A 21,245-nucleotide genomic window follows, 5' to 3' on the forward strand; every position below is an offset into this window, starting at 1 on the left:
TCTGCAGAATCTCGTGTTCACATTTTACAATCTGATGCTTAAATAAGTAGTCCACAAGAAACCCAAAAAGCTAGCTTTCTGCTCACTTATCAGCAAGGTATTCATTTTTAATGTATATTTTTGACTTTTATAGAAACATTGTAGCACAAGTATGTGTTACTATCCTGCCTCGCAAGTTGAACACAATGAGCACTCACCTAAGTACTGCTAAAATATAAATTTCAGCCTCTACTTCCTACTCAGACAAAAGAGTTCCAGGTTCCACAGCTGATGAAATGATTTTGATTTTCCTCAGCTTCCCTCTAATCCTATTAATGCCTAAAATCCACCAACCATCTTATATTTCTTCTGAAATGCCCATCTACCTTTGTGTTTTCTGGATGTTATAGGAAGGATTATGGCGATAAAGGAAATGCCCGAAGTAGAAGATCAGCCATGGCCTCAATAAATTATAGGATACATCTAAGTGATGAATGGCCTCCACCTACGGCTGTATCAATTTTATTTTTGGTCCTCAACAACTTTTGGTTACTTGCATTTACTGTGTATTCTCTTGACATATCGAATACTGAAAGACCTAGTGGATGTGGAGAGAATGTTTCCTACTGTGGAAGGAGTCAAGGACCAGAGGGCAGAGCCTCAGAATACAAGGACATCCCTTTAGCACAGAGGTGAGAAGGTATTTCTTTTGCCAGAGGGTGCTGAATCTCTGGTATGCACTTTCACAAATGGCTATGGAGGCAAAGTCATTGGGTATAATTAAAGTGGAGGTTGATAGGTTCTTGATTAGTGAGTGTGTCAAAGGTTATGGGGAAAAGCCAAGAGGCATAGGGTTGAGAGGGATGGTAAACTGGCCAAGAGTGAATGTCAGAGCAGATTCAATGGGCCAAATGGCCCTATTTCTTATGGTCCTGTAGACATGATTCTGCTCCTCAAAGGTATTAATTCATACTTTCAGATTAAATTCCATTTGGTACTTTTCTGCTCATTTGACCAGCCTACTGATTTCTTCCTGTGGAACAGCTCTTTCTTCACTGTCAGCCAATCCTTACGTCAACTGTAAACCTCTTAATTGCAGACCTCACTTTTAAGTCTAAACATTCTTTCTCATTTTCTTCCTTGGCTGTTTAAAAAAACTGCAGATTTATGAGCAAATGATAAAAAGTAAGTACAGTAAATGCTTTACTATATAGCATTCAGAGAGTATGAGGGTGCTAGTAAGTCAAATATGCCAGCTGGTCCAGACTTCAACTTATTTTCACACAACCAATAATATTACAGATCATAGAATAAGAGAAACAAAAGGGGTGCTCTACAGTACTCAAATTCATTTATCATATGTGGCAGTGCTGTAGTACTAATCCACTATACTGCATACAGTATGTAAAATTATATTGTACCTTTAAATTTTTTACTTCACTGCTGTACTGTATACTATAAGTTAATGTTTTACACTGCACTAATGCTCTTCTACGCTAGGAATCTACAATATTAATTGCTAGCTGCAATGAAGATACAGAGCTTGAAGATTTTGTAAATGCTGCCATAGCCATTAGTAGCAAATTTCTTGTGCCTTTTCTTCAGACAGGCAAAGGAATTCTTACATAATTTTAAGACTGCCTTCCGATTTGCTTTTGCAGCACAGGTGATCTTGGGCTAATTTTGTCTTTCTTAGAGTCTTCGTCTGGTTTGCTCGGGATTAATAACATATTGGATGATTTGGTCAGTTAACACTGACTTCAGCATCAGCATCTATATTCACCCATTCTTCAATTTTTTTATTCATTAAGTTCTGTGGTGAGTTTGAGGATTCAAGAGTCTTGAAGACATTATGGATTTCACTAATTAGTTTTTCTTCATCTTCTTTGTAATCTTTAATTTTTTTTTCATCAGAGGAATCATTCACAAACATAATGTACTGTAAGAATTTCCTCTAGGCTCTGCTCAAAGTTCAATTCTTCAGAGAACTCCAAGCACATACTAAATTATACATTGCATCTTTGATGGTGACCTTGGATTGAAATTCTTAAATGCCACCCATTTTGCTCATTGGCAAGTGCTTTCAAACCTTCATGTATAGCAGTCTCATTTTCCCCTTGAAGAATTTTTTGATCCATCTGCTATATGAGGGATGTCACAAGGGTAGGCAGGAAAGCCATGTGAACGTTCTCAGGCACTAACCATAGCTCTGAAGAGTGGAATCGACAATACGTTCCTTGCTATATTTTCCTCAAAGATTGCTTGAATGTTGGTTAAAATGAAAATCATAGATCCAATACTAGAGTTCTCCGTCACTCCGGTGCTTGGTGCTGATATGTGTGTGATGCTCCTGAAACTTCTGAACTTGTATTTTTTTAGCTTGTCCGTGCCTGCATAGTAATATGTTTAAAGGTGGATGCAGTTTTCTCCTTTGCACCCACTGGAAGTCAACAATACCAGGTCAGGCAGCATCTGCAGAAATGAATAAACAGTCAATCTTTCTGGCTGAGAAGTTTTATCAGGACTGAACTGTTTATTAATTTCCATAGGTGCTGACTGACCTGGTACTGTTCCTCCAGCATTGTGTGTTGTGTTGCTATGGATTTCCAGCATTTGCAGAATCTCTTGTGAATACCATGCAACAGTCTTGTTGGTACTGCAGATTGGGTTGTGGAAGATGGTGGAAAAGACCAGGTTCACCTACCACTTTCTAAAAAGTACCTGTATATTTCTGAGAGGCTTTTTTCTGCAAAGTATTATGCCTTCATTAAACTTCCAAAAATTATGGAGTTGTATCATTTCTGTGTTCTCACGGAAATCTTCAGCCTTTTCAATAAGCATGGGTCCAGACATGGGAAGACCTCTCACGGATCCCAACAACTAGTCTAACTGGGACAGATTTAGTTTTTGAAGAGATCCGTGAACATCAAATGCTTCATTTACCATCAATGAAACCACAAAATTCAGTGACTGGGCCTTTTGAACTTTTACCGTTAACCAGTCCACAATGTCTTCTTCCCGTTATTACTTTCAGCCTTTTCCAATTATTATTTTCAACTCCTCAGTGATTGTAAGCACTTGTGCCATATATCCTGCTAGTGTAGCCATATTCCAGATGGGTGATACAAGCCAGATAAAAGCACAAAATTCATAAGGGATAGAAGCAGAAGGGAATATATAGAAGCTAGAAACAGAAATTTTCCTGGATAAAAAGGAAGATTTTTTTAATTGGATTAAGTATTTTGTGTTTAATAGTGCTTTGCAGTTAATTAGACACCGGAGAGTAAAACTTCCACTGTACTGGAATCACTCAATAGACAAGTGTGAAGAGAACAAACAAGTTGATGGTAGCATGGCCTTCTAAAAACTGACATAGTTGGACACAAGATAAATTTTACATTCCTCTAAAACTTGCTGTCCAATCTCCTTAGGCTTCCCACCCACAATGACTTCTGGACAATCCTTTCATCAAATTATACAAGATGACTTAAAAAGGAACAAAGCCAAGAAAACCAAACACACATAAATACATTAAAAACCCAGAAAGGTTAGCAAAATTGTTGTGAACATTGCTATATGTGCACAAGTATCTTAAAATAAGCGAGAGATGTTAATATTCAAGCTATTAACAAGAAGTGCTAATAACTGAGGTGTGTAATGTAAATGAAAGGGTGAAAGGGAAAAGGCCCAATTCTGACAGAACTGAAAAGCAAAGGAGTACAGATGCCAATCTGAAATAAAACAGTAAATGTGAGAAATGCTCTGGTCAGTCAGTTTGGATACAAATGAGTTAATATTTCAGATTGATGTTCTTTCCTCATTTTTTTTCTCAAGTGCTATTTTCACACAAAAAAATGCCCCTGGCCAAGCACCTAATTACCTTACCCCGACCCAAAACTGCTGAGTGCACATTCCATAAATTAGAACGTGACAATTTCTAATTAATATATCTCAAGCAGCAACCTGCCAAAGATATTGTGTACATCTCAACCATACATATTTACATCTATATTTTTCCTTCCTCTTCATGAAATGCTGCTTTGCTCAATGCCACACGGCCTACTGAGCATTTTTTGTCTTTTCTTTCTCAAATATAAATTGCTTTTATATAGCACCTCTGAAGTGCAAAAATGCCCCAGAGTCCCAAAAGTGTATGCAAAAATATATCCCTCTGTAAAGGGTGGTCAAAAATGTAATCAGAGATAATATATGTTGAGAATATTAAGTAGCAAAACAGAGGGATGGAGCAATGCAGGTAGAGTCAGAGAGATGCAGCACAGAAACAGACCCTTCAGCCCACTGTGACAATCAACCGCTTGCTTGTTTACATTATCCTGCATTATTCCAGATTCTTATCAATTCCCCGTACAGCCTACCACACACACACCCAACTAGGAGCAATTTACAGTGGTCAATTAATCAACCTATGTGGGAGAATGTGCAAACTTGACACAATGGCCAAAAGTCAGCACTGAATTGGGGTCTCTAGTGTTATGAGGCAACAGGTCTATTGTTTAGAAAGGGAATTCCGGAATTATAACTAAGGATAACTTGAGGCTGAGCTATCAGCAAAGAAAATGGAGGCAGGCACAGAAGAATACAGATTAAGGAAATGAAGACATTGCGGAAGTAGACCGAGAGCAAATAGAGATCACAGCCAGAAAGGAGCAATAAATAACAAGCACAAAGTCCAGGCAGCAATAATACTGTACAAATTATGAGGACATAGCAAAGAGGCTTCAGGCAATAATGCCAGGTTAGGTGTTGAGGGCAAATAGAATATCATGTAGAAGAATGTGTGGGCATCCAATTTGGGAGAAAATATGGAACAGAAGAGTATTATTTATAAAGTGGTAGCAGACTGAAAGGTGTTGGTGTTTAGATGAACATGGGTGTCCTTAGACACTAATCAATGAAAGTCAATGTGCTTTTTCAGGCCCGATTACTTAAAAGTGCAATGATGTGTCTGGTTTGCTTCATCACTCAATCCTACTCTCCTCTTAATCTAACTGCTTGTATTATGCTCCAAATGTTCACAATTTTTAAAAGTCTGACCACTGATTGCATCACTTACTTTAAACATTTTTACATAATCAAATAATTTAACTTCTAACTAGTAAACATCTACGATCCAAATCTTAAGAGTTAGTGAATACACAGCATTTCAGCAGAATAAATACAATAAATAGAGATCAATATCGTCACATTTTTAAAAAGCTTATTATTCAATTATATCAACATATAATATGGAAAAGATATCAGAGAAAGCTGCTCAAGGATCCTAGAAATAGACTGTTTGCAATATTGAGCCATCATGACATGGACAATGATGCAAGATTAAATGCTAGAATCTCAGAAGAAGCCAAGAGAAACTGCTTTGCAGAGTTGAATTGCTGTGGATATCAGTTCCAGTGTTAGAGGTTGACTCAGAAAGTATAACAATGAAGTTTACATGGAGATGACTGAAGAAAAATGTGTTAAAAGGTCAAACAGCATCTGCAGAGACAGAAACATGATTAATACTTCAAAGTTCTGACACATTAACTCTTTCTCTTCCTACAGGTGTTGCCTGAACTACTAGTATTCCAAGCATTCTGATTTTATTTGTCATTTCCAGCAACCGTGGTTTTTGAGTATCTAATGGATTAGAAAATTCAAATTTTGGGACAACATGGTAGTGTAATAGTTAGCACAACACTTTACAGTACCAGCTAACTGGGTTCAATTTCTGCCACTGCCTGTAAGGAGTTTCTACCTTCTCCCCATGACCCTGTGGGTTTTCTCCGGGTGCTCCAGTTTCCTCCCAGAGTCCAAAGACGTGCCAGTTGATCGGTAACTGGGTCTTGTAAATTGTCCTGTGATCAGGCTAGGATTAAATTGGGGGATTGTGTGGTGCAGCTCGAGGGGCTGTACCTCAATAAATAAAATAAATAATTAAATAGAACTGGGTGAGTAATTGTCATTAGGCACAACTTGTAAGGAAAATAAAAAGGCCTTCACAAGATAGGAAAATAAAAGGGCCTTCACAAGATGGGAAAAAGTGTTTATATTTAGTTTTGTCAATTTTTTGCAATTATGAAGTTTAAAAGAACATTCTCCAGTTGACAAAAATTTACTTAATTCTTAACTATCAAAAAGTTACATCTTCATAACTGTCTTCATTATTTTTTTAATATATTTTATCTATGATTTAAATTTAGCAAATACACACTCTCCAAACATGAATTGCACATTACTGCCACAACACTATTATATTTTTATTAAATTCTATCAGTTTTGTCTCAGAAAAATCCTTTCCAAAAGACCTTCAAAATCTAACTGATTAAATCTTATTCCTATTCTAAAACCCAAGCAAGTGGTGATAACACCGACCACATTCAGCAGAGTGCAAATTGATTAATCCCCTTCTATAGAATTGCACCTCTCTTGATTACACCTATCAAATGTTAAGTACCATTATTCTGGAGTGACAACACATGACAAATTCCCCATCCATTTGCTGCAGTCTTTGTGGTCCTGCTAGCCTGTACTAACGCTGATGAAAAATTAATTTCCCTTATCTACAACTAAGCCCTGAAATCCAAATCCTGCAAACTGGCAACTCTTTCTGTACAGGTATTATGAAAACCTCTAAAGATTAATTGCACGTCAGGTGACATTAAATTAATTTCTGTATTCCTGACAGACATTTGATACTCTGTACTGAGAGAAAAGATAACATTGTCAGAGTACACAGAACGAGAGCAGTGCAGCTTCCTGGGCAGCATCGGGAAGATTCCCTTTATAAAAAGGCGACACTGCACTGTCAAAGGTACTGCCACCAATTCAGCTGCCGGCAGACTTTCCAAGACAAGAATCTATTAGCAGTGACACAATGCTTTTACTACCACTTGCAAATAAAAAAAAATTCAGATTTATGTTCAAATCCCATTGGTATTTATGGGAAAATAAGCAGATTTAACACTCTTCTTTCATTCTAAGCCGCAAGAACCTGAATTATTTGAAGTACCATTAACATCAGTCAAAAGTTCAATTAGTACACATGGGCTTCACCTTCAGGAGATTGTACTTTGGTGCATCTACTACTATTTTATAGATTGATTGATTTATTTTACACACCTTCAAGCAATACTGCCTGGCAAAAAAAAAAGTCAAATTTAAGGCAAATCACCACTGAGTCAAAATTTTGATATTTTTAAGAGTGCATTTCTATCATGGACTATCTTAAGTGAAGATATAGTTAAGAGATGAAACAAGATGAGATGCTGGGCTTTCAATTTTCTCAAATTACAGTTTAAATCTTGGAAGCACAGTCAAAAGGGTTACCAATTAATACCCAGCACTAAAGTCCAATATAAAACTGTATGACTAATTACATTCAGTACTGTAAGACTTAAAATATTTGCCAATGTATGGTTTTCGAGTCTTCTGAAATCGTTAGCAATACATTATCTACAATTCGAAAACAATTCAGAAATAACACAAAAGGTAGACATCTGTAATAAAGATTAACTACTGTCTGAGTCATGAAGGTGCTTCTTTCCTCAAGATTTCCCAATGACATTCCTGACTACTGATTTGGAAATTGCTTCTCAGATTTTTTTCCCCAAAATTAGCATCAATCCATATTTTTAAAAAGAAAGTTGGGTCTTACCATTGTTGGTAGCTTGAGTACCCTTACTTTGGGATTATTGTGAGGGCCATCCCCTCCTCCACTGTTCATTCTTTGCATTACTGTCCGTTTAAAACCAGGTTTTAATTCTTGGGACTTGAGTGCAGGAATAAGCATCTTCCCAGATTGCAAATTGGGTCCTGATGCACCAGCGGGCTTAGACTGGGCCAGTCTGGAAAACTGTTGTTGATTTAAAGGTGCAGGTCTGACCTGTTTGATTTGGTTGCCATTTTTTCTCATTTCCGTCTGAACTTGCAGAATATTTCCAGACTGTTGAGTTCTATAGGCTTGGTGCTGTACTCCTGTAAACTGTTTCTTTGTGAACAGTCTATTCTTTATATTTGGCTGTGCTTGATTTACAGCCTGTAGTGCAGCTGGGTTAATATTCTGGGCAGCCTGCTGTGTATTTACTAGCTGTTGTTGCGACTGTTGTTGGGCTGCAAGTGGCTGCTGCTGCTGTTGCTGCTGTGCAAGTCTTTCAAGAAGTTCTTTTTTACGGGCACCAGCTTGCTGCTGCCGCCGGAGTTCCTTCTGTCTCAGTATTTCTTCTCTAAGTCTTTTCTGTTCTTCAATTTTTAAGCGATACACCCTTGTTTCCTCATCTTCATCTACAGACTGGCAGAGAAACAAAAGTCGATAATAAAATTAATAAAACAAAATGTCAACTTTGAAGATTAATCTAAACATTTCAACAATCAATTAAAGAACCAATGCTAAAGGGGAATCTTTCTAAGACAAATCTGCACAAACATTTGATAACTTAAAAAATGGCAGCCTACAAGTCGGTCTCCACGAGGAAAATATGGGAAGCTGGAGGAAGGCATGGAGGTCAATGAAAGATCCATCTTCTTTCTTTTAACCTAGAACTAACTTCAGAGGTAGAAATGGCAGTCAGTGAAGCGGTTTCTTCATGTGAGATGTGGGAGATCAGAGACATATCAGGTCCTGACTACTACACTTGCAAAAGTTGTATCCAACCGTGCTCCTCTCAGCATGGATCAGCTGGAATCAGAATCAGAATCATATTTAATATCTCTGGTATATGTCATGAAATTTGTTAATTAGCGCCAGCAGTACATTGCAAAACATGATAATATAGAAAAATAAGTAACAAATCAATTACAGGACATATATATGTATATTAGTTATAATTAAAAACAGTGCAAAAACAGAAATAGTAAGTGAGGTAGTGTTCATAGGTTCAACGTCCATTTAGGAATCAGATTGCAGAGGGGAAGAGGCTGTTCCTGAATCATTGAGTGTGTGCCTTCATGCCTCTGTACCTCCTTCCTGGTGGCAACATTGGGAAGAGGGCACATTCTGGGTGATGGTTGTACTTAATGATATTGCAGCCTTTCTGAGACATCGCTCTTTGAAGGTGCCTCGGATACTATGGAGGCCAGTACCTAAGATGGAGTTCACTAATTTTACAATTTTCCTGTAGCTTATCGGATCCTGTGTAGTAGACCTTCCCAACCTCCCGATACCAGACAGTGATACAGCTGGTCAGAATGTTCTCCACAGTACATCTATAGAAGTTTTCAAGTGTCTTAGGTGACAAACCAAATCTCCTCAAACTCCTAATGAAATATAGTTGCTATCTTGCCTTCTTTATAGAAGAGAAGAAGAAAGCCCTTAACTCCAAGTGGAGTCATCGGGACGCCGTCACGACAGCATTTTTTTTTTAGCAGGCTTTCTTACTTTTACAAGGCCGAGTTGCTAGCTGGACGCTCAACCCAGCACGGATGGAAAGTGTGCAAGGGAGCCGGCTGGATTCGAACTCAGGAGCCTTTGCTCCGAAATCTGGCACTGATGCCACTACCCCACCAGCCGGCCTTGCCTTCTTTATAGCTGCATCAATATGTTAGGACCAGGTTAGATCCTCACAGATCTTGACACCCAAGACTTTGAAGTTACTCACTCTCTCCACTTCTGATCCCTCAGTAAGGATTGGTTTGTGTTCCCTCCCTCTACCCTTCCTGAAGTCCACACTCAGCTCTTTAGTCTTACTGGCATTGGGTGCAAGGTTGTTGCTGCAACACCATTCAACTAGCTAATATATTTTGCTCCTGTACGCCCTCTCGTCTCCAAGTAGAAAGAGTTCTACATAGCAGTTTCGAGGTAGTGATCATATTGCAATGTGTGAACACAAGGAGGGGAAGGCAGGTCGGTCTCCCTTGGCTGTTCCTCACTCTAACAAGTATGTCAGTTTGGATATTGTTGGGGAAATGGCCTCTCCGGGGAAAGCAACAACATCAGGCAGAATAGTATTACATGGCTGAGTCTGTTGTACAGCAGGGTTGGCCAACACTCAGGCAAGTGGTAGTGCTAGGGAACAAATGACGGGTTCAAGTTATTCCCTTGAATAAGAGCACACTTAAGGAGGGACTGAGGAGGACCAAAACAGCTGAAGAGTTATCCTTGACAGGCAAGGAAAACAATCCCAAAAGATTCTATTAATATATTAAGAGTAAAGCAGAAAGAACTGATCCTCCATGGATCAACTTGGTAATGTGTGTATGGGGCCAAAGGAAATGGACAAGAATCCATCTGGATTTACTGTGAAGGACACAGAAGCTTGAGAAGTCAAGGGAGGAAAAGGTGATATTTTGGAGCATACCAATGTTAGAAAGAATGAGGTGCTGGAAGTCCTGAAATAAAAAGGTGGATAAATCCCAGGACTGGCCAGACGTTCCCTCTGATGTTAGGGAACTATGGGCAAAGATTGCTGGGTCCCTGAGAGATTTTTGTAACTGTTACCTCAGGGGAGGTATCAGAAGACTGAAAGATAACAAATGCTACACCTTTTGTTTAAGGAGGTCAGCGGGAATAAGCCAGGTAAACACGGGCCAATGAATCCTGCATCAGTAATGGGAACCTTATGAGAAGTAATTATGAAATACAGGGTTTATAAGCACTTGGAAAGGCAAGGACTGATTAGGGATAGGCAGAGTGGTTTTGAGGAAAATCATGTCTCACAAATTTGATTAACAAGTGACTTATTCGAGTATTGATGAGGGTAGGGTGGAAGATGTTATCAATGTGAACAAGGTCCCACATGGGAAGTAGGTCTGAAAGGACCCAGGGAAACTTAGCCAATTGGATAAAAACAACTGGCTTGATGGTAGGAAGCCGAGGATGGTAAGTGGAGGGTTCTTCCTCAGATTGGACACCTGTGAGCTGTGTTATGTCACAGGGAATCAGTTCAGGATTCTCTGTTGTTATATATATTAGAATTGGGTGAAAATGTAGGAGGTACAATTAGTAAGTTTGTGGATAACAGCAAATTTGATGACATAGTGGACGGTAAAAAAAGATTGAAGTAGGATGCACATAAACTGGGAAAGGGGGCAAGCTAATGACAGATAGATTTTAACAGAGACAGGTAAAAAGTGATGCATTGTGGGGAGTTAATTAAAGGCTTAACATACACAAGGGATGGCACAGCACAAGGCAGTATGGTTGAACAAACACCTTGGGGCTTCTGAAAGTGGCAACACAGATTAATATGGTGGTGAAGCAGGCATGTGGCATGTCTGCCATGATAAGCTGAGATGCCACGTAGAAGGGTTGGGACGTTATGTAACAGCTGTATAAATCATTGGTTAGGCCACACTTGTAGTATTGTGTGCAGTACTGGTGGCCACACTATAGAAGGTACAGAAAATATTCACGAGGATGTTGGCTAGAATAAAGGGCTTGAGTTATCAAGAGAGATTAGATAAGCTGGGTTTATTTTCCCTAGAGAAAAAGGGACTTAAAGGTGACATGATACTGGTATATAAAACTGAGACACGTGGACAGGATACATAACCAGTGTTCCCCATGGTAGGGGTGTCTAATACTAAAAGGCATAGGCTTAAAGTGAGGAGGAGGAGGAGTTCAGAGGGAAATCCAAGGGTCAAGTTTTTCAAACTAAGAATAGATTGTATCTAAAATGAGCCAGATGATATCTAGAAGAGGTGGTAGAGGCGGGAACAATAACAACATTTAAACAGAAGCTGGACAGGTACTTGAATAATACGTGATATAGTGATATTATACGTGATAATAATGCAGGCAAGTGGGATTAGTACAGGTAGACATGACGGTCAGTGTACACAAAATGGGCAACAGTGCCTGCATCTGTGCTATATAACTCTATGACTCTAGGAACAAAAGTAGGTTATTAATTCATTTCATTACATTTGTTCCTGTCAGGCTGGCAGATCAGCGAAAAATCATGTTCAGCTCCGTCGCTGGAAGTAAAGTGAATACAAAACTGAAGATGGACTTTAAGAAAATAACAATGTTTAAACATATACATTCAAAACAATTGCTTTGAAAGCTGGCCATATTTGTGTTCCATTTAATTTTATAAGTAATCTAATTCCAGAAGTCATATTTGAAAAGGAAAATGAAAAGGAAAATAAAAAGAGAATGGTGAAGAATCAAGAAAATAAGACTGGGCTAATCAGCTCCAAATGAAGACACAGGACCTACACAAAAACTACAGGCTGATTGCCCATCTGTCGGGTTGTAATTTCCAGAGTTCTGTATCAGAAGATATCCAAAACATACGATATTTGAAAAATTAAAGTTTTCTTGTTTATTTTCATAATTCCCTCAGAATTATGCAGCACATGCTGCAAACAGTAGGAAACTTTGTCACATGGTGTGAGCAGAATTATTTGCAGCTTAATGTGAAAAAGACTAAGGAGCTGGTGGTAGACCTGAAGAGAGCTAAGGTACCAGTGACCCCTGTTTCCATCCAGGGGGTCAGTGTGGACATGGTGGAGGATTACAAATACCTAGGGATACGAGTTGACAATAAACTGGACTGGTTAAAGAACACTGAGGCTGCCTACAAGAAGGGTCAGAGCCACCTCTATTTCCTGAGGAGACTGAGGTCCTTTAACATCTGCCGGACAATGCTGAGGATGTTCTACGAGTCTGTGGTGGCCAGTGCTATCATGTTTGCTGTTGTGTGCTGGGGCAGCAGGCTGAGGGTAGCAGATACCAACAGAATCAACAAACTAATTCGTAAGGCCAGTGATGTGGGGATGGAACTGGACTCTCTGGCGGTGGTGTCTGAAAAGAGGATGCTGTCCAAGTTGCATGCCATCTTGGTCAATGTTTCCCATCCACTACATAATGTACTGGGTGGGCACAGGAGTACATTCAGCCAGAGACTCATTCCACCGAAATGCAACACAGAGCGTCATAGGAAGTCATTCCTGCCTGTGGCCATCAAACTTTACAATTCTTCCCTTGGAGGGTCAGACACCCTGAGCCAATAGGCTGGTCCTGGACTTATTTCCTGGCATAATTTACATATTACTATTTAACTATTTATGGTTTTATTACTATTTATTATTTATGGTACAACTGTAACGAAAACCATTTTCCCCCGGGATCAATAAAGTATGACTATGACTAAACATATTTTTTCTTCTAGTTGTATAAAACTTGAAGCAGTGTACATACATCACAATTACTAATTTCTTTCACACAAAATATACATCATTGTTGACAATTTTCTCACTCTGTGATTTTCGTAAAAAAAAATGCTTGTTCATGTAAGCAAAACTATACCTCATAGAGGGGAAGGTCAGAAAGCGGCACTGGCCAACTTACCAACTCTGACATGTTAAGGGTTATCTAGAGAGACAGCAGATGCAGGAATAACGGTAGAAAAATAACCATCTCCTTTTAAAGCAACTTTTACACACACCACTAACACAAAGAAATAGCTAATCAGAACATTATACCTGTTGAATGTCAATTCTGCCAAAGAATCTAAAATACCAATGTGAACGCCACTTGAATTCCATGTGAAACCTGATATAAATTCCAAGCCCATTCCTCAATGAACAGCAGAGAATTTAGAAAATCTATGTAAAATTAAACTGCAGATCGACAATCAAAATTTAATTACATTTACTTGGTGACAGATTACAATGACGAACATACAATTTAGAGATACTAATTATAACAGTAATGGTTATCAAAATGTTTTAATGGAATCCACAGGATACCATTAATTTGATTAAATCCCAAGAAATGATGTATCACAGATGCTTTTAAGTACAGACAAAAAGTCTTACACATGTTATCAGGCCTTTAATTTCACTGTCCAAAACAGTCTCAACAAAGGAAATCATTTCTCTAAAGCAGCAATGTACCACAGCGACATAGCAAATGGCCAACTAAACTAATCCCCTCCACCTACACAATGTCCATATCCTTCCATTTTCCTCACATTTCTGTATCTATCTAAACTTCTCTTAAAGTCTCTTAGGTAATCTACCTCTACCACAACCCCAGGCAGTGCATCCAGGCACCACTCTCTGTGTAAAAAAACTAGCTCTCTCATCTCCTTTAAAATTACCCGTTCTCACCTTTAATGCATGCCCAGAAGTATTAGACATTTCAACCCGAGGAAAAAAACTAATATTATTATGCCTCTCATAATCTTATCATAATCTATCAGATCTCCCTTCGACCTCTGCTGCTTTAGGAAAAAAACAAACCAAGCTTTTCCAACCTCTTGTTATAGCATATGCCCTCTAATTCAGGTAGCATCCTAAAGGGTCGACCAAAAGTGTATACAATTAGTATGGCTCTATTATAGCTTGGAGTTCAAATCTGGCGCAGCCTGTAAGGAGTTTGCACGTTCTCTCCGTGCCTGTGTTTGTTTCCTCCCACGTCCCGAAGTCGTATGGATTAGTAGGTTCATTGGTCATTGTTAATTGTCCTGTAATTCAGCTAGTGTTAAATAGGTGGGTTGTTGGGCAGTTGGGCTTGTAAGGACAGAAGGGCCTGTTCCACACGGTATCTCTAAATAAATAAATAAACATTTATTTAGAGATTTTCAGTCCACTCAACACCCATCTCCCACTTAGCTGTAACATGCTCCAATGCCTTTAACTAGCATTTGCACAAACATTGGTGAACCCTCCCTCATACAGCCCTTAAAGACTGAATAATCATATAAAGGACAAGGTTCAGAGAAGATACATTTTGGAAGAGGCAAGTGAGCAAGCAGACATCTTAATTTTTTAGGTCATTCCACATAATGTTACCTGGACTAACACTACTTTTGTTTTTTAAGGAAAGTTTTTCTGAAGTGGTCGCTCCTGTTTCTGCACACAAATACTGATAACTGAGATAAAGTATCTGATAAATGCTTCACCCATATTCAATGATGTTGCTTTGCTCTGAGAATGCATTTTGCATCAACTGAAAAGTGAATGCAGAAGTACATCAACAATTCCACTCAGCTGGAACTCTCCAACTCGTTTAGGGTAATCAAACTAATTAACACATTGAATTGCAAAATGCTACACTCTCAAAAAGAACAACTATGATTTTCGGTTGAAATAGAAGAGCAGGTGTCATCACTATGAACTGTCAGGTTAGTCACCTTTTCCAAGTGCAGAAGCACTGATAGAAAATTAGGCCCATCCAGTGCCTCTCCATAAGAATTTGATCTCTTTTGGGATCAGAGACAAGATGACCCATCTGATTTTGTGCAACTTGGAATTGGGCTTTGTTCACTACTAGGAACTTGAAGCTCTTAACTTGGTAGCTTTGGACATCATCAATAGTCAGTCCTGGTAACCATGTTGGTGTCACAGCCAAGAAGTTCACCAATGCCTCTACTTCCTTAGGAGGCTGAAGAGATTTGGCACATTCCTGTTGACCCTTAGCAATTTTTAATCAAAGCACCATAGAAAACATCCTATCTGGATGTACAATAGCTTGGTATGGGTATAATGACTTGGCATGGCAACTGTTTTGCACGTGACCACAAGAAACTGGAGAGTTGTGGATACAGCTCAGCACACCACAGAAACCACGGACTTTGCCTATGTATTTTGCTGCCTCAGTAAAGCAGCCAGTATATTCAAACACCCCACCCACTGCAACATTCTCTTTCTCCCCCTTCTATTAGGCAGAAAATAAAAAAGCCAGAAAGCATGTAGCACCAAGTTCTTTCCTACTGTTATAAGACTACTGAATTATTCCCTAATATGATAATAGACTCTTGACTTTAACCTATCTTATTCTGTACTTGCAACTTATTATTTATTTGCACTGCACTTACTCTGTAGTTGTTAAACTTTATTCTGCATAGTTATTGTTTTACCTTATTCTTCCTCAGAGCACTGTGTAATAATTTATTTGTATGAACATTATTGAAGACAAGCTTTTCATTGCATCTTGGTATACGTGTCAATAATAAACCCATTTTAATTCTAAGACCATTTAAAAAGTTATGGACAAATCCTCAACTTGCTGTCATTCTAGTAACTATAATTACTAATCTCCATTCTACTTAAATGGAGATAAGAGAGTGCAGATGTTAGAATCTGCAGCAACACGCAAAAGCGAGAGGAAGTCAGTAGTTCATGCAGCATCTGTGGAGGGAAATGGATGGTCAAAGATTTGGGTCGTGAACCTTCATCATCCACATAAAGGGTTTCAACACAGGAATCTGACATCTAGATACTCTGTTTACTTCCTCGACTTTTTGTGTTTCGCCCGCTCTATATAATAGTCTAGTGATAATTAGTCATTTTCACACTACAGAATTAGCTCGACGTATAAGTTTTAGTATTTCAAAGAATGTGGAAACCAGCGCAAGAGAATGAAGTCAATGACCGAAGAAAGGAGCAATCATCAATAGACTTAGGATGACTTAGCTTCATCTGAGTGTTGCAATCTAAATGTTTTAACAAACTGGTTCAGCAATTCCTTTAAGCATACATTGTCCTAAAACCAATGCACCTATCAATTATTTTGAACTGGTTCACTCAAGAGCTGACTCGACAGTCGCTCCAAAAATATATATTTCCCACACTACATCTTAGACCAACCTGGAAACCAGGCTTCAAAAATCAATCAAAAATGCAACTCCTGGATTTAGCTCAATGCATAAATTTATTCTAGAGCCAACAGGTTAAAACTATAAGAACAGAGTTAGGCCATTCAGCCCATCGAGTCTGCACTGCCATTCCATCATGGCTGATTTATTAAGTGAGTCTTCCAGTGCCTGAGACAAACACAGTCACGGAAAAGGGATGATTAGCACAAGGGGCTGAGCAATTCCTTTCAAAGTTGGAAAGGGAACATTACGCTCATGGCACCACAGAGGACCTTCAAAAATATAGTTTCTTCTTACCTGCCCCTCTACCAGCCTTGTAGACTCTTATCAAGTTCCTCAGGCTTAACTGGCTTTGTGGTTTTACTCCTCATTTAAGTCAAAATAACATGAGGGTTTGAACAACATTAAATTCAGACACACACCTGAAGGAGAATCAGTGAAAATAGGAATTTGTGAATTAATCTAAGTACTTTAAACATGGATGCAACTGGACATCAAAAATGAAGGAAGGATCTGCCTTGTGAAATAAGTATTTTGTATCAGTTTTCAGTGAATGAATAAGGCAAATACCTGCTGAATAATTGCTATAATAATCAGGTAGGAAAGGGCTTCGTGAACTTAACTTAAAAAAAATTAAAAAGCCATGAGATAATAAAACAGCTATCCAGGACCTGATAGTTCAAACCACATATTAAAAAAGTGATGAAACTGCAAATTCATTTAATCACATTTCTCCAAAACTCACCAGATGTACTCAAGTTCAGTTAATACTGCCAGATTATTTACAGAAAGAGGGTGATCTGTCAGTTTAATATCAATTATGGGTGTTATAAGAATCCCAGAGAAAGAGTCATAAAGCAATAGTAAAAGTCAAATTCGTCAACCAGAGTCAAATATGAATGGTAATACTAGGTCACATCTGAATAATCTAGTTAAAATTTCTGAACAATTTGCCACCACAATGGATTGGGAAGTGCCGATGGATGCTAACAAGGATGTGTTTAATTAAGCTTCCCAACGTTATTGGGAAAGATAAAACAGTGCAAAACTGGAAGTAGCTTTGTGACATGGCATCTGAATGACAGTTGACAGAGAAAAGCTTCATTCCAGATTGACTAGACATTGGCAAGAAGTGCTCCCCAGAGTTGTGCAAAAGGTCCCATCTTTTCAATATTTATTAAAAATAGAGTTGGATTTCCAAGTTTACAAAATGACACAAAATTGGAAGTTACAGGAGGCAATGAAGATGGGTTGGTGGGGTTTGGGAGATGGATTGACAGACAGGACAATGTAGGAAATACAGAAACTTTCATTTTGGATATGAGAAAACCAAATTAGAATATTTTAATGGGAAGACAAATATGTGAAGGAGTAGCAAAGGCATTTCAGATCAAAGCACACAAAAGGCTGGGATATTGGTACAAAATATTCCTGAAAACATTTCTTACATAATGTGGGCCTTTACCTTAAGGAATTAGATTGGGAACTAGTGAAACCCTTGATGACAAAAAGAAATATAGGTGTGCATTTGAGACAGAAGTTGGAAGGCATAGAGGATATGAGAAGGATCTGGCAGGCAAGGGAAGGCAAACACCCAAGAGATTTGATGTATACAGTATTTAGAGTAAATGGGTGGATAGGGAGAGAATACGTCCTCTTAAAGTTCAGCATGGTCAGTTATGTATGGAACCAAAGGAAGTGGGTGAGATTTTTAATGAAAATTTCTCTTCAGTTTTACTGTGGAGTAAATGATGGAAGCTAAGGAAATGGAGGAATGACTGTTGTTGTCTTGGACAACATGAATTAGCAGGAAGGAAGTATTGGAGGCCTTTAAGTGCAATAAGGTGGGTAAGTCCCCAGGTCCTTACCTAGTACATTCTCAGAACTTGTGGGGAAACTAGAGAAGAAATCATGGAGGCCCCTGCAGAGACATTTGTTTCATTTCTGGCTAAGGGTGAAGTTCTGAAGGGCTGGAAAGTGGAGTGTAAATGCATAGTTTGCTGAAAGTGATGTCAAAGGTTGAAAGGATGGTGAAGGTGTTTGCATGCTAACCTTCATTAGTCAAGGCAATTATGTTACAGTTATACAAGACAGTGGTGAAGTCGGGCTTGAAGTATTACGTACAGTTTTGGATACTCACTTGTAGGAAAGATGTTATGCAGAAAAGATTTACCAAGATATTGCCTGACTTTGGGCCAGTCAAAAGGAGAGGTTGTACACTCAAGGACTGTAATCCCTGGAATGTGGGAAAATTGAAGGGTGACCTGATGGAGCTATACAAGGTCATGATATGGGCATGGTGAAAGCACAGACCCCCCCACCCCCCAAGTGAAAGGTACGAAGATCAAGAGGGCATAGGTTTAAGATCAAGAATGAGAGATTTAAAAGGCTTATCAGTGGCAATTTCCACTCGCAAAGGGTGTTGAGTGTTTGGAATGTATGGCTGCAAATCTTGATTGAGGTGAGCACATTAACAACATTTAAAAGACATCTAGGATAGAGGATGGAAGGATAGTGGAGGCTTAGTGGGTTACAGCCAAATGTGGGCAGATGGGATGAGCTTGCTGGGCAACACAGTCAGCACAGATAAGTGAGCCAAAGGGCGTATTTCCATGCTGAATGAACTAATTTAGAATCTTGGTGAAGAGAGGTTTTAGTTGCACAAAACCCTGGACAGACATTTTTGCACTGAATCTCAGAGGCTTATACTAGCTTTGCACAGCGTTTGGCCTAGATTCAGCAAAATGATACAGGCTTAAAAGCTTAAATTATAACAGGATGCATAATTTTGCTTGTGGTTCCTCATGTTTAGATTATTAAGATCCAAACCAATTAAAGTATTGAAAATAAAAGCAGCAAAAAGAAAGTACAAGTAAGGAACTGGAAATAAAATCTTCAATTCTGGAGATCAGCAAATAGATTCGAAGAAGGAGTAAATGTAAAATAAAAACGAGGTCTTTTTTACAACTCCAAGGTTGATCCTCCCCTCGGGTGTAGATTTTGCTTATACACTCTATGACCATATGTGCTTCCTTAGGTGCAAACAACACACATCAAAGTTGCTGGAACACAGCAGGCCAGGCAGCATCTCTAGGAAGTACAGTCGACGTTTCAGGCTGAGACCCTTCGTCAGGACTAACTGAAGGAAGAGCTAGTAAGAGATTTGAAAATGGGAGGGGGAGGGGGAGATCCAAAATGATAGGAGAAGACAGGAGGGGGAGGGATGGTGCCAAGAGGGATGTCCGCCAGAGAAAGCAGGATCTCCCAGTGGCCACACATTTTAATTCCACATCCCATTCCCATTCTGACATGTCTATCCACGGCCTCCTGTACTGTAAAGAAGAAGCCACGCTCAGGTTGGAGGAACAACACCTTATATTCCGTCTGGGTAGCCTCCAACCTGATGGCATGAGCATCGACTTCTCTAACTTCTGCTAATGCCCCACCTCCCCCTCGTACCTCATCCGTTATTTATTTTTATACACACATTCTTTCTCTCACTCTCCTTTTTGTCCCTCTGACTATACCCCTTGCCCATCCTCTGGGTTCCCCCCCCTTGTCTTTCTCCCCGGACTTCCTGTCCCATGATCCTCTCATACCCCCTTTGCCAATCACCTGTCCAGCTCTTGGCTCCATCCCTCCCCCTCCTGTCTTCTCCTATCATTTTAGATCTCCCCCTCCACCTCCTACTTTCAAATCTGTTACTAACCCTTCCTTCAGTTAGTCCTGACAAAGGGTCTCGGCCTGAAACGTCAACTGTACCTCTTCCTAGAGATGCTGCCTGGCCTGCTGCGTTCACCAGCAACTTTGATGGGTGTTCCTTAGGTGCTCTGGCTTTCTCCTCTTCCACTGAAAGATGAGCTGGTCTATTAATTGGCCATTGTAAATTGCTAAACATAAGTGACAAAAGAATCAAAAGTGAACTCATAGGCATCAGAGAGAGAGTAAGTCACAAGATTACAGGGAAATCAACAGAGGAAATGGAACAGCTGCAAATACCATGTTGGTAGAAGACGAGGACTAAATGGGCCAAAGTGCTGAAGATTTATGATGGCATAATGGTGCAGTCACCTCTTAGCATGTCTGGAGAAGAGGAGTTTCAGAGTTGTACACTCTGATAATAAATAAACCTTTGAATTTTTTGCATGTGACCCAGGTTCAATTCTGAAATCAACTTATGTCTGCACAGCTTTTTCAAATCACTCTGAAACTACAAATTTCAGTATATATCTGGAGTGATGACTGTGAAAATCTTTAAATATATACAAGAACAGTAACAGAAAACTTCATGACATGATAAAATGTGCAATACATTGATCTGAGCCCATTTTTCCTACAGATTAATTTGTATAACTCATATTTGCTAATTATGAACTTGTAGCACAAGCTGTGCAGAATGAAAGTAAAAATATACTTCTAATTTATTTGAAAATTTATTTTCTTGATGTACACATATAGCATAAAATACTATAGATTTTTCCATTACTCAAAGCTAGAAAGGAATTATCCGTTATCTATTTTCTCCAAAGCACACATATATAAGCAGAAATTTTGTGGCAGGCAGGAGTTTCAAGTCGCGCTCTCTAAGCTCTCCTGAAGAAGCACAAAGAAATTGGCAAAGTTGAGGATCAGAAACACAGTGGTCGGCCACAGAGAATGAGTGCAGCAGACGAGAGTTACATCAAACTGACATCCCTTCTAAATCTGAAAAGGTCCAGGACTGTT

At 39.1% G+C, this 21,245-nt stretch overlaps 1 protein-coding gene across 3 annotated transcripts in view; it reads right to left on the reverse strand.

Moving 5' to 3' along the window:
- rbm33a (RNA binding motif protein 33a) overlaps positions 1 to 21,245 on the reverse strand; it is a 186,907-nt gene that overhangs the window by 41,310 nt on the left and 124,352 nt on the right. For all 3 annotated transcript variants that reach the window (XM_072254056.1, XM_072254057.1, XM_072254055.1), the window contains one exon: positions 7,634 to 8,266. In XM_072254056.1, the coding sequence (XP_072110157.1) occupies positions 7,634 to 8,266 (633 nt within the window). The remainder of the gene's footprint in view (positions 1 to 7,633; positions 8,267 to 21,245) is intronic.

This window comes from Mobula birostris, chromosome 3 (genome assembly GCF_030028105.1).
Source record: "Mobula birostris isolate sMobBir1 chromosome 3, sMobBir1.hap1, whole genome shotgun sequence".
In the NCBI taxonomy this organism is placed as follows: domain Eukaryota; kingdom Metazoa; phylum Chordata; class Chondrichthyes; order Myliobatiformes; family Myliobatidae; genus Mobula; species Mobula birostris.